The sequence below is a fragment of the Phodopus roborovskii genome, unplaced genomic scaffold, assembly GCF_943737965.1.
Source record: "Phodopus roborovskii unplaced genomic scaffold, PHOROB, whole genome shotgun sequence".
Lineage (NCBI taxonomy): Eukaryota > Metazoa > Chordata > Mammalia > Rodentia > Cricetidae > Phodopus > Phodopus roborovskii.
The window spans coordinates 27,249-41,128 of NW_026126525.1; the positions used below are offsets into that span (position 1 = coordinate 27,249).

Here is a 13,880-nt window from a genome sequence, read left to right on the forward strand (position 1 = left end):
TACTCTCTCCATTCTTCATGTTGACTCTCTTCCCTACTTCTTCCTCTCTCCTCCTCGTCTCCTAGTCTCACCTATCTTGCTTTCCTATTGGCCAACAGTGCTTTATTCATTAACCAATACGAGAAACATATTTACAGAGTGACATCTCCCATCAGTTTTTGTTTTTTTAAGACAGGGTTTCACTATGTAGCCTTGGCTGGCTTAGAATATAAGCTCACAGAGATCTATCTGCCTGCTTTTACCTCTTGAGTGCTGGGACTAAAGGTGTGTGGCATCATGCTTGTTGAAGACATTTTTGAAAAATTTTACTTTTTTGGATTTAATTTTTTTAAAATTTAATTTAAAAATAAATAGCCTTACTGTACTATCTATCCTTAAGTAGGAAGGAAGGAGTATTCATCTTTATTTACATTCCAGTTATTAGGGAAGCGTATGGATCAATATTTTAGCTGGCATGAGAAGCAGTTATCAGAGTCACCCTTCTCTGGAACATGAAATACCATGTTGTATAAAGAATAGGATATGAAAATGTTTTTACATTTTAAGAAAATCAAAATATATCATGTGATAATTTTTTTCCCCTAAATAGTGGTTTTGTTTGTTGATATAAACCTTAAATTCTTGGTGCTGTTAGTTAAGACATTGTTAAAGACCTTGTATTTTTCCTACTTTGTAGGAGGTAAAGATGGGTGACTGATGGTATATGGTACTTGAAAGTTTTTGGCATGGCATTTCTTCTGTTTAGAAAAGAAATACTATAGTTAATTAAAAATATAGATGATATTGGACAACTATACCCATCAACAAAGTAAAAAGAAATAAACTCTTTATTACTTTGCTGTTCAACACTGGTTGGATGATATTTGATTTAAGTTTAATTTGGCTATGATTTAGTTTTTATTAGTAAATCAAATGTTAAGATGTACCTCAAGTTCCAACTCCAGGTCACTTCTTTGTCCTTTGCTGTTAATGACAAAGTTTCAATTTCTGTATTTGAGTCTTTCTGTTACTCTAGTTCTTCTTTGTGTTTGCTATAGGCTTACCTACCAAGAATCTAGCTTGAAATATTCAATTTTATTGTATTTTAGATATTTTTTTCTCTTTCTAGGAGCACCTTCCAGAGCTCTTTGTACATTTTCAATCTCAGAGTTTCCACACATCAATGTATGCATCATCCTGGTTTCTGACTATCTTCCTTACAACCTTCCCACTACCCATTGCAACAAGGGTATTTGATATCTTTATGTCTGAGGTAAGCTAATGAGCAGATGAGGAATAAAAACAGAATAAAGGAGCCATTGTGTTAATAAGAGCAGGGCAATGTAAGGAGAAACTCGGGAGCTGCCTTTGTCCCCACTGCTCTGCTTCCATGAATTAACCTCACTTAAACCCTTACAACAACTGTAATGGGTAGGTTCTTGTAATATCCCCATTTGTTGGATGATAGATGAGGAAGCTGAGGTTGCCATGGGTTTTGAGTAGCCTGACTGTAGATATTACAAGTACTTGGGCCTGTATCCAGCATTCAAATATATACAGTTAAGTGTAGCACGAATTCTAATTGGTCTTAATAGTAAAAACTTGGGAGTCAGCTATCGGGGGTGAAAGCTGAAAGCTGAAGGATCAGAGAAGTAGAGTGGCCAGCCATTAGAGTTCTTACCTCTACTGATGCTCAGACTAAAGGGGTGATCCTGTCCATATTTCTTCCTTTCTACACTTCCTTAGTGCTGAGATTAAAGGTATGTGACTCCCAGATACTGGGATTAAAGATCTGAGCCACTGCTGCTTGGCTTTATTTCTCTTTTAGATTGGATCAATTTTGTGTAGCCCAGGGTGGCCTTGAACTAACAGATTTGTCTGCCTCTGCCTCCCAAGTGCTGTGATTAAAGGTGTGAGCTACTACTACCTGGCCTCTATGGCTAATTTATCTGGCTAGCTTTGCAACTTGGACCTTAAGGCAAGTGTCATTTGTTAGGTTATAAACAAAATAGCACCACAGTTACGTTTTGGATCTTCTCACCAAATTTATCCTCTTTATCACCTTTGAATGATGCAGTGAGAGTAAATGAGAAGTAAATTATCCCACACAGTTAATACTGTTGCAGCACATCTGTTTCCCAAATAATAAGGCTTATAATCCCTATAATAAAGCTGTATGTATTTTGTGTAAGCTTTCCTATTGTACTTTAGTTATAAATGGCTAACAGAGGATCCTTCTCCTCTGTTGTCTGAACATAATAATGTTAGTTACTTCTTGGAAGGATCAGTTTATATGATTTATCTAATTTAGTTTGGACTGAAGTTAGAAAACAGCAATTCACTTACTTAGCTCTGTGGTTTCCATATCAAAGCTGTCTTCTCATTTGTTTCCTTGGAACACTGTCCTGCCTATTAGTGCATGTGTTTGTGTCTACTATAGGGCACAACTATAGTTGTGAAGGGGCAGGTGGGCTGTTAAGTCTAAAATGTTTGTTCTCTGACTCTTTACAGAAAATGTTTGCCAGTTCTTAGTTTAGATCCTCAAATGCTTACCTTGGTATTATTTTGAATGATTAGTTTTTGCTGATGGAAGTGTAAATAAATGTGGCTTTATTTTATTTGTTTCATCAGGGTTTAGAAATTGTGTTTCGAGTAGGATTAGCACTTCCTTCAAATGAATCAGGCAGATTTAATGCAACTTGACATGGAAGGAATGTTACAGGTAAATCAGTTCATGATTTCTTGTATGTTTCTAGATTTGCTATAAATTTAGCTATAAATCATTTATAGTAATAATTTTGCTTTTCATTTGTTATTTCTTAGCATTTTCAGAAGGTCATTCCACATCAGTTTGATGGTGGCCCAGACAAATTAATTCAGTCAGCTTACCAAGTCAAGTACAACTCAAAAAAAATGAAAAAGTAAGTATGTTGAATGGTATCTTGTACTATGGAGCTTATTGAAGCATGTAGTAAGTCAGTGGACATGTGTTGGTAGGGGTCTCTTGTCCCACCAGGTCCCGCTGCCCTTTTCAGCCCCAAATGAACACACAGAGACTATATTAATTATAAACCTGTTGGCCAATGGCAAGGTCTTCTTATTGTTTATCTCTGTCTTAATTATTAATCCATTTCTATTAATCTAAGTCTTATCTCACTGGAGAAGGGTCTGGACCTGTTACTCCTTCCTCTTCTACACGGTGTCTCCTTTTGGCAGGCTCTCTCTGACTACCTTTCCCAGAATTCTCCTAGTCCTGCCTATCTTCCTGCCTCTATTAGCCAAACCGTGTTTTATTCATCAACCAATAAGAGAAACATATATACAGAAGGACATCCCCCATCAGACATGGGAAGCATTTTTGTGAAAAACACCATATTTTTTCCTCCTTATGCTATTAGATTTTACCTTACTTAATAGTATTAGCTTCAGTACAACAAAGGTAATGTTAGACAATCATCCTTCTTTCAGTAGTGATATATAGAACCACTGTACACTACTTTTAAAATCCCTCCTTCCTTCCCATTCTGATGGGAGTTAGGATTTTGGCATGCATATGTGTGTAAGTGTTCTGTTCTTTTTAATATTTACTAGGCAATGAACAGAGGGATTGAGCATGCTGAGTACATACTCTCCAAGCCTAACATGCTGTTTACTAAAGAAACACAGTTAGTGGTTCTGGCCACTGACACGGTTTTCCTCTCAGCTCCTTCCCAGTGCTACTTAAGCACTGTACAGCCAGTAGTGCTGATCAGAGGTTGAGATTCTCATCTTTTTATTGTTATTTCCTGGAAAAGCTTTGTGTGGTATAATTTTACTAAAAAAAAAGAAAGTTCAAGATAGTCAATGTCAGTTCCTGGCTTAATATTTTTTTCTCTTAAAAATAAAGTTAGTATGTTAATTAAGAATTACAGCTATTATTCTTCTTTTCTAGCTTCTAATTAATACTTAAATGATTCTAGCCTAAAGACATAGTTAAAATTCAGGTCACTGGAGCTTCTATGGTTCTGAACTGCAGCAATGCTTGTAGTAGCAGAATGCTTGTTCTTTTGAGACAGTGTCTCCATTTTGTAGCTCAGGCTGGCCTAGAACTCTGGCAGTCCTTCTTAACCTCCCACATAATAGGATTAAAGGTGTGTATCACCTTTTCTGGCTTCCTCTCCTTTTCTAAATGAATTTTTTTGTTCCTTTATAATACTAATTCTCAGCACAGAGATATTTCCATTTCCTCCAAGTCCTTGATCTATTAGTTATTCTTCTGTATTTTGTCTTTAACGCCTGTATAATGTTTTATTACATTTATTTATTCTGTGTGTTTGCACTCACAAATAGGTCATCAGGTTTGGCTGGTGCCTTTGCCCACAAAGCCATCTTACCAGCCCCCTCTTTGTCTTATTTGTGACATGGCCTTACTGAGTAGCCTGCTGTTCTGCTTGTTCCTCTTGGGTGTGTGCCACCATACCTGGCCTTAAGCTTTATTTTACTTTCTTTGCTCTAACAAAGTCAATTTTCACTAAGTTTTGACTTAAAAGTCTCTCCATCCTGCTTTTTATGAAGTTTAACTCTAAATGAATAGTTTGTAGTCATTAGCTTAGCTTCATGTCATATTTTAACTATCTTTTTTTCAACTAGGAACAGAAAAATAGATTAGAATGATAAATATCCACATTTGTATCTAATTTTTAGCAATTGTTAATACTTTGCTATATTTATTTTCCTTAGAAATTATAAAGCAAGTACAGAAACTGTGATGCCATATTCACTTATATCTCATGTCCATTGTTATAAAATAAAGTTGTCTGTTTCCCTCGCTGTAGGACTTTGACCGCTTAACAATGATGTCATATGTGCAGTGTGTATGTCAGGATGTTTTTGCTGTGGATTGCATCACATGCAGTGGTCCTACATTTCCCCTTGTCCTGACATTTCCTCAATTGCCCTGTGTCTACTCTGTTATTTTTTTCTCATATAAGTTATTTCAACTTATACCTTGAGGAAAAGTAAAGAAATTGTGTTTTATGTTAATATGTCCTTTTACGTTAAATAATTTAATTACTTTTGAATGAAAATACACCTTTAACTTTCTCTTTTTAGACTTGAAAAAGAATACACTACAATAAAGACAAAAGAAATGGAGGAGCAAGTTGAAATTAAAGTAAGCATTTCAGTGTTTTTGAGATACAATTCTTTAAGTCAGGAATTTGATAGTAGATGTTAGAATGAAATTTGTGTTTTCTGGCTCCTCCTGTAGTTGCAAGCAGAACAGTGTGACTGCTTGCACTCTGTGTTCCTCGGGTGTGAGAAAAACAGCTCTCTGTCCTTGTTCCTCTTTAAGAGAAAACCAGCCCACAGAAATTGCATTCTGCTTAAACATTTTTGTAGAACTTGCAGAGAAGGTAATTAATTGTGTACTGAAGTCTAGAGAAAGAGCCATCTGAGCCAGACCACATAGGACAAGTCATTTATGAACTAATTGTCCTGGTGTGGCATAGCAGTTTCCCTTGGCCAGTGCAAATTTTTCTTCTTTAAATGAAGTTTACATTTTTGAATTACCCTCAGGAAAACAGATTTTCAATTTGGAGGACGAATAAATATATTCTTTGTACTCTGAAATTCTTATTTGTACCTCTTGTAAGCCAAGAAATTCCTTTGTAATTTAGAAAATACTAGATTCTATAATAATGTGGGTAAGGTTGTACATATCTTGTACAGTGAGTTAACCTGTACCAGTAGAAAAAAAAGTTTGGCATCTTTAGATCAGTGTAACTGTTAATATCAGTACAATGCCAGCTCAGTACAGTAAACTCATATACATTTCCCCAAAGTTTCAAAACAGCCTAGAACTTCTGTTTATTTGAGAGAGGATGGCCTTGATGACCGCTAGCCCTGCTGCCTCCACCTCCCAGGTGTTGAGACTATAGGCATTTGCCCCCAGGCCTGGCAAAGCCAGACAGTGCTCCTTCTTACTGCACTTGTGTACTGTTTTTGTTTGACTGTGTGCACGAGCACATACATATCACAGTGTACTAGTGAGTGACTTGTAGTTGGTTCTCTTCCTTTTACCATGTCTGCCCCAGGGCTTAAACTCAGACCATCAGGCATAGTGGCAAGTGCCTTTACTGACAAAGAATTCTTGAGAACTGCTGGTGCTCTCACAGTTGGAGTTTAGAAGTTGGATGTTCTGATGCTGCAGGGTGGGAATAGTAAATTATGCATTCTGATTGGCTGATCCAGTATCTAATCTCTTTACATGCAATCTCTGGAAGGCCAAAAATCAAGCAACTCAAAGAAATGTTATTGTGTGCCTGGCAGAGGTTGGCACACGCCTTTAATCCTAGCACGCAGGAGGCAGAGGCCAGTCTGGTCTAGAGAGTGAGTTCCGGGACAGCCAGGGCTAAACAGAGAAACTCTGTCTCAAAAAAACAAAAACACACACAAAAAAAAAAAAAAAAACCCAACAAAAACCAAAATGCTACTTATTTACTGGCCAGAGAGACAGCTTCATGGGATTGGATTCTTTCCCTCTTCTCTGTGGGTCCCAGGGATTAAATTTGCATTATCAGACCTGGCAGCAAGTTCCTTGTTATTTCTCCACCCCACAAAATAACTTTTTAAAAAGGATTTATTTAGGCTGGGTGGTGGTGGTGGTGATGATGGTGGTGGTGGTGGTGGTGGTGGTGGTGGTGGTGGTGGTGGTGGAGGTGGTGGAGGATGCCTTTATTCCCAGCACTCAGGAGGCAGAGGCAGGCGGATCTCTGTGAGTTGGAGACCGGTCTACAAGAGCTAGTTCCAGGACAGGCTCCAAAGCCACAGAGAAACCCTGTTTTGAAACAAACAAACAAAAAATATTTATGTGTGTGAATGTTTTGTTTGCACGTGTTTGTGCACCTACTGCATACCTGATGGCCTTGGATCAGAGAAGGGTGTTGGAGGCCCTGGTGCTGGATTTAATGATTGTTGTGAGCTGCTATGTGGGTGCAAAAAGAGGAACAAATGCTGCTAGCTGCTGACTTACAACAGCATTTAATTAATCTCTTTACCCCCTTTAAAACCCTTTTGGGTGTGTTTGGATTTGACATCAGATGGTAACCATTAAGTGTTAACGAGCCTGGCTCTAACTCTACTTCACCCTCCTGGCTCTAAAGGGCTTCAGGGTTAGTTTTCCTCAGAAGCCTCCTGAGTGATGATTCTCCTGCTCCCTGTGTGAACTACCTCATGTCTGCTTTCTCCCTTTTTCTAAATGCCTTATTTGCATTGCTGTCATCTAGCCCTTACTAATGGAAGTCTGCACACTTTCATAAAGAAAACCCTGTGGGTCTCCTCCTCCACCTTGATTGTCACTAAATTGCTGTTCCATAGTTTGCTTTGCTTTTGGGGCCACGAGTAATGTTATGCCCTACACTGGAGCCCACTGAAAGGGGAAGTCTTTGGTCCTGACCAATGGGTGTACAATGTGGGTTGTTAGTGTGTAACACACTGGAAACTGCAAATTCAGGTTTGGAGGATGGGGGCCATCTTGTATTTCACCATGTTAATTTATTCATAATTTTATGAACAATTCTTGTTCTCAAAGAGGTTTCACACAAATTAAGTTATGTAAATATAGAATCAAAGTGGCATCCACAGAAAGATCATTAGCCAGTGACTTAATCTCTATGTTTTCAGAATTAAAGAATAGCTTTGGGGGGGGTGTGTGTGTGTGTGTGTGTGTGTGTGTGTGTGTGTGTGTGTGTGTGTGTGTGTATGCATACCACATGTGTGCCTGGTGCCCATGGAGTTCAGAAGAGTACATGGGTTTTGAGAAAGATAACCCAAGAATTGAAGAAATTACCTTCTTTTAAATTAGATTAAAAATCCAACATGTATTTATTATTTGTGTTTATGTGTGTTCCTGTGCATGCATGTGTCTCATAACACACACATTGAGGTCAAAGGATAACCCATGGGAGTCAGTTTCTTTCTTCCACACTATGGGTACAGGGTATCAAACTCAGGTCTTTGGCTTACTGTTAAGCACCTTTCCAGTGAGCTATCCACTGATCCACCTTTATCAGATAATAAAGTAGGGTGCATAGTAGTCTAAAAGAAAAGAAAAAATTGAAGCTTAAAACAGTAACTTTAACCAAGTGGTAGTGTCAGTGGCTCAGACATTTAATCCCAGCACTTGGGAGGCAGAGGCATGCAGATCTCCGAGTTCAAGGCCAGTCTGGTCTACATACAGAGCAAATTTCAGACCAGGTTCAAAAGCTACAGAGAAATCCTGTCTCAAAAAACAAAACAAACAAAACAGTAACCTTGAGGGGCTGGGGAGATAGCTCAGCAGTTAAGTAGCACTTGCTCTTCCAGAAGTCCTGAATTCAATTCCCAACACCCACATTGTGGCTCACAACTGTCTATAACTGCAGTCTGATGCCCTCTTTTGGCGCACAGATGTACATGCAGACAGAACATCTATATACATAAAGTAACACTGAAGTGGATACTATGTATTAGCCTTACCTGTCAGCTAATTATGAAGCCTTATCACACAAATTACTTAAAGACAGTATTGAGACATTTGGTTAGGTGTTTCTTTTTTGTTTTTTTGTTTAGAGGGAATATAAATTTGTAGTAAAATAAAACATTTACAGTGGGGGGGAGATGGAAATTCAGGTGACTATTCTAAATTTCACTTTAGTATAATGTCTGTTGTAATTTTATACTGTTGTCTGGTTAGAATTTAACAGTCTAAATTTTTTAAAGATAAACAGCATATTACCTTTTATTAATATGTGATTGGGAAAACTTTGAGAACACTGTGTGGGTGGGTGGGTGGGGTGGGTGGGTGGGGGAGGTTCTCTTTCTAGACTTTCAACAGTTTTGTAATTTCTGGCAGCTGCTATACTGCACATAGTTGGAGTTGCCAAGAAATAAGTAAGAAACATTTCTCTTCACACTGTTATTTGTTTTCTCAGCTCTTAACTGTGTTTTAGAGAACAGAACAAGAAAACCCCACTCTCTTAATAAGATGTGAAAATTGAGTTTATTTCTCCAAACTGCAGCTTTTGTGTATAGTATAAACTGTATACTTAAGTCTCATTGGAGAAATAGCAGATTGGACTGGTGGAAGAATTCCCTGAGAAAGACATTTCTAGAAGAGAGTCACAGGAAGTTAGAATTGAAAGGTGGGCTGAAAAGACATTTCTAGAAGAGAGTCACAGGAAGTTAGAATTGAAAGGTGGGCTGAGCTCTGGAAGAAATTAATACAGAATAGTAAAGGGTTTGAAGTGTGAGAGCTGACCAATTGGAAAGAACATGGATGAGACAGTTCAGAAATGGTGTGGTAAGGCAGTTCAGTGGGTAACAGCACTTGCTGCATAAGGCATGGGGATCTGAGTTTGAATTTCCAGCAACCACCCTTGTAAAAATTGGACAACGTCGTGTGCACCTACAACCCAACCCCAGGGATGTGGAGGGGAAAAGTCAGGGAGGAGCCCTGGGTCCTGCTGACTGTCAGCTTCACCCCAGATTCAGTAAAAAGGTCTTGTCTCAAGGGAATAAGGCAGAGAGAGGGAGAGCAGGGCACCATGCATCCTGCATGTGGATATATACCCCACACACACACACACACACACACACACACACACACACACACACACACACAAATTCAGGAATAATTTATGGGATTAATGAATTATATTGATGGAATATATAAAGAGATTAGCTGTCAAAGTGGAATTATTTAGATTTAACACTTATAGTAACTTGATAAGTATTAGAGAGTCTAGAATTTAACCAATTACATAAATGTACTTTTTGTATTTTGGTTTTTCAAGACAGGGTTTCTCTGTGTAACAGCCCTAGCTGTCCTGTCCTGGAACTCACTGTGTAGACCAGGCTAGCCTTGAACTCACAGAGATCTGTTTGTCTCTGTCTCTGTCTCTGGGATTAAAAATGTGTACCACCACTGCCTGGCCAAATGTACATTTTTTTTAAAAATAAGATTTTTTTATATAAGAAAATACTAGTAATTCGAGTTTTTAATTTTCTCAATTAGAAACAACTCACGGTAGATGCTTTTGAATGTTTGGATTGTAAGGCTTTTTGTACAGTGGTATTTGTAATATGAATGGAAACTGGTATAGTTTAACAATAATTTGACATTTAATCTACGAACATGCATATTTGAAGTTTGTTCTTTGTTCAACTAATTTTTGAATACCAGTTATATCATTAGGCTCTGTAGGAGACAAAGGTTGTTAAAATAAGATTATTAGGGAGGCTGTATAGTGGCTCACAGCTGTCTGTAACTTCATTTCCAAGAGGATCTAGCACTCTCCTTGGGCACTGCACATAGGTGGTGCACAGATATTCAGACAAGACCCTCATACACATAAAATTAAGATAAATAGTATAAGCCATTATAAATGGAGAAAACAAAGGCTACTTATGTATTACATTTAATGTTTAGTCATAGCTGCCATGACAAATGGGATTGTTTCCTTTGCCATTTATCTGTGCTAAGCCTTTGATAGTTCAACATGTGATAATGTAACAGTTCGTCACAATCATTCCTTAATTATTCCTTAGTGTTTTGCTTGCCTGTATGTCTGTGTGAGGGTGTCGGATCTCCTGGAACTGGAGTTATAGACAGTTGTGGGCTGCCATGTGGATGCTGGGAACTGACCCAGGGTCCTCCAGAAGAGCAGCTAGTGCTCTTAACCTCAGAACCACCTCTCCAGCCCATAAGGTAGTGCATTATCAACACTTTGACTTAGGGATCTGTTTTTTTTTTTTTTTCTCTCAAATGCTTGCAAACAAACATTTTTTTCTTTTTCTTGGCAGAGGTTACGCACAGAAAATAGGCTTTTAAAACAGCGCATTGAAACATTAGAAAAAGTAAGTAAAATATTTATTGCAAGTTTCTGTTGAATGCTTGTTTGTCTCAAAAACAAAACAGCCAACCAACAATCTACTTAATTGAAAAGAGCTGAATTCAGAAACTCTTTTAAAGCTAAAGATTGAAAGGAAGTTGGTGTGAATCTGCCCCCAAGATATTACCAAGTATACTTAAAATTTTCTGAAACTTTATAGGTTAATATCCAAGAAAGAAATAACTAGAAGGGGGGGGGCAGTTGGGTTATTTGTCCTTTATTCTAGAAACCTCCATGATTTTATATTAAATAGTGGTGCACCAAGGACAAAATATTTAGCACAGGTCTATTGATGTGATGATTGCAGACACTGTATACCAAGTCATGCACAAGGACAAGATATTTATCACAGGTCTAATTGATGGTGCAGTAGCAGATCCTGTATCCCAGATGAAATATAGTTCCTATTGTGAGATTGGATTGCAGTGACTTGTAAGGCAGTTTTACTTTTTGGTGATTATTTTTTATGCACATAATGAGCTTATTAAGTCTTTTTAATTTGTATTATCCCTGCTTCCACCAAATACCCAGCTTGTAGTAAAATATGCAACTTAAATGATTTTCATTATTAGAGTTATATATTTTCACAGGGAAAGTATTATTTCATGGGAGGCTTCAGAGTCATAAAGAAGATCTAGGAAGATATAGTTTGGTTTTGTGTCTAGACCGAAAAATAACCTGTTTTTCACTGGCATAGGGCCCTCTTCTTCTCCTCCTCCTCCTCCTCCTCTTCCTCCTCCTCCTCCTCCTCTTCTTCTTCTTCTTCTTCTTCTTCTTCTTTTTTTTTTTTTGCATTTAGAATTATCTAAGTACTGAAGTCTTAGTTGAATTCTTGAACCAAAAGTGTACATCCTGAAATATGTTAAGAATTTAAGTTGAACTTAGGAGTTTCTGTTATTATCTTTCTTGCCTTTTCTCTTGGATGCTCATGTTGTATCCAGTTACTGCTGCGTTTTATGAGTGGTATATTGCTGACTCAGATCTCTTCCTCCCTTTATGGAAGTGGTTTGATGATATGACTTGACTGAAATAAAGATTTAAAGGTATATTTTCAAGAAGAAAATACTTGTTTGTCCCAAGTAATGAAAGATATATCTCTAAGAGACATGATTATCTGTAATTTGCCCCTATTTTGATATTTGTTTTTTAAAAGTTAGAAATAAAAAACACTTATTAAAAGAGTTTTAAGTTAAATGTCCATTTTCAATAGCGATGAAATGTAGATGGAATTTGGGTGTGGATGCTTCCTCTTATTCCTAATTTTATCACTTTGATTTTCTGTCTTTTATATTTCTATCTAAATTTTTCCTTTTGTAGGAAAGTGCTTCCTTGGCAGATAGATTGATACAGGTATAGTTTATCTTTTTTTTTTTTTTTTTTTTTTGTTTTCACTAACCACTAAAGGAAATCCTAAACTTAGAAATTCATACTTAATGCATGCAATTTTACATGCATTTTCTTAGAAATAATTCTTTGGGCTGGCATATGGATGTATACTTAATGTTTTGATAAATGTATTACCATTAATTGGATGCCTATCCCTGCACGTTTTAAAGCTAACCTTATTTTTAAAGTATTTATTTCAAATGGCAAACAGTGGATTCTGTGACATTAACCACTGTTCATTGAACATTTTAGCCCTGCATGTACAACTCAGTAATATTGCATGAATCACATTTTTTTTTATCGACTAAAAGAATTGTTCTTAAGACTGTCACATGAAAATTTCATTTAGTTTCCTCAGATTTGCTAGAGCAAAATAACAAGCTCCTAGTTAATAATTACTTAGGCTATTCTGTTCTCTGAGGTGTTTTTTGTTTTTAAACATGTCAAGAAGTAACCAAACTTCACAAAGGCAGTCTTTCTTAAATCTATTCTAAATTGCTTTATACACACACAAAAAATTATGTCCTAAGGGACAAGTGACAAGAGCCCAGGAGGCTGAGGAAAACTACCTCATAAGACGGGAGTTGGCCACCATCAGACAGCAGAGTGATGAGGCCAGCGCTAAGCTGGAGCAGGCTGAAAGCACCATCAGGGAGCTCCGGCACCGGCATCACGGGGTAAGGAGTCGGAGCCCTCTTCACCTCCCTTAGGCCACATGTGTGAGGCACAGCTTTAGGAGAACTGTTAAAACCTCCCCGTGTACTCTGAAACTCAAGAGTTCTTTTGTGGCCACAGAGATTCCTGTTCTTTCTTTTTTGTTTGTGGCTTTGTTAGAAATAGATAATATTTTCTTTTATGTTATATCCTAAGTCATAGAAAACAAGCCATATGCAGCTGCTGTTTAGATTTTTAGATACCTCTTTCATAGGTAATCCTGACAGCAAGTAATTCTTGATCACTATAAAGCGGCTATTACTCAGCATTTAGAATGTGTGTTTAAAACGCTCATGGTGTTGACAGCTTATATTTTGTGAAATATTCTAGCTTAGACATAGAAATATCACAACATTGAATTATGAGTTAAAGTACATGCTTTCGTTTACTTGAAGAGGAGGAAAGTTGTCAAATAGGGGGAGTAAAAATTTTTTTTTTTTTTTTTTTTGGTTTTTCGAGACACCATTTCTCTGTGTAGTTTTGGAACCTGTCCTGGAACTTGATCTGTAGATCAGACTGGTCTCAAACACACAGAGATCTGCCTGCCTCTGCTTCGCTAGTGCTGGGATTAAAGGCGTGAGTTACCAGTCCCCAGCAGGGGAGTAATTCTTAATTCTTCAATAATATAAATTACTGCTGGGCAATGGTGGTGTATGAATGGGCATTACTGTTATTCAACAAAATTAAGAAACATCATTATCTGTATTCAAGAGTGAGAAGACTAGAAAGGAAAAGAGCAATGAAACCGGAAATAATGTATTTTTTTCTATTAGTTAAGAAAAATGAATATGTTAAAGTATTACTGAAATGACCGCAATAGTTTGTTAAGAATAGTTGTTAAGAAAAATAGTTCTTAATAGTGAAAAGGGCATGATTTGTCAGTGCAGTGTC

The 13,880-nt window shown here is 37.3% G+C and overlaps 1 protein-coding gene across 1 annotated transcript in view; it reads left to right on the plus strand.

Moving 5' to 3' along the window:
* The window catches only part of Evi5 (ecotropic viral integration site 5), a 106,824-nt gene that overhangs the window by 21,798 nt on the left and 71,146 nt on the right, over window positions 1-13,880 (plus strand). The window contains 8 exon segments of the mRNA XM_051198281.1: window positions 1,109-1,252; window positions 2,611-2,646; window positions 2,648-2,701; window positions 2,803-2,900; window positions 5,071-5,131; window positions 10,801-10,854; window positions 12,207-12,239; window positions 12,806-12,952. Coding sequence (XP_051054238.1) covers window positions 1,109-1,252; window positions 2,611-2,646; window positions 2,648-2,701; window positions 2,803-2,900; window positions 5,071-5,131; window positions 10,801-10,854; window positions 12,207-12,239; window positions 12,806-12,952 — 627 coding nt within the window.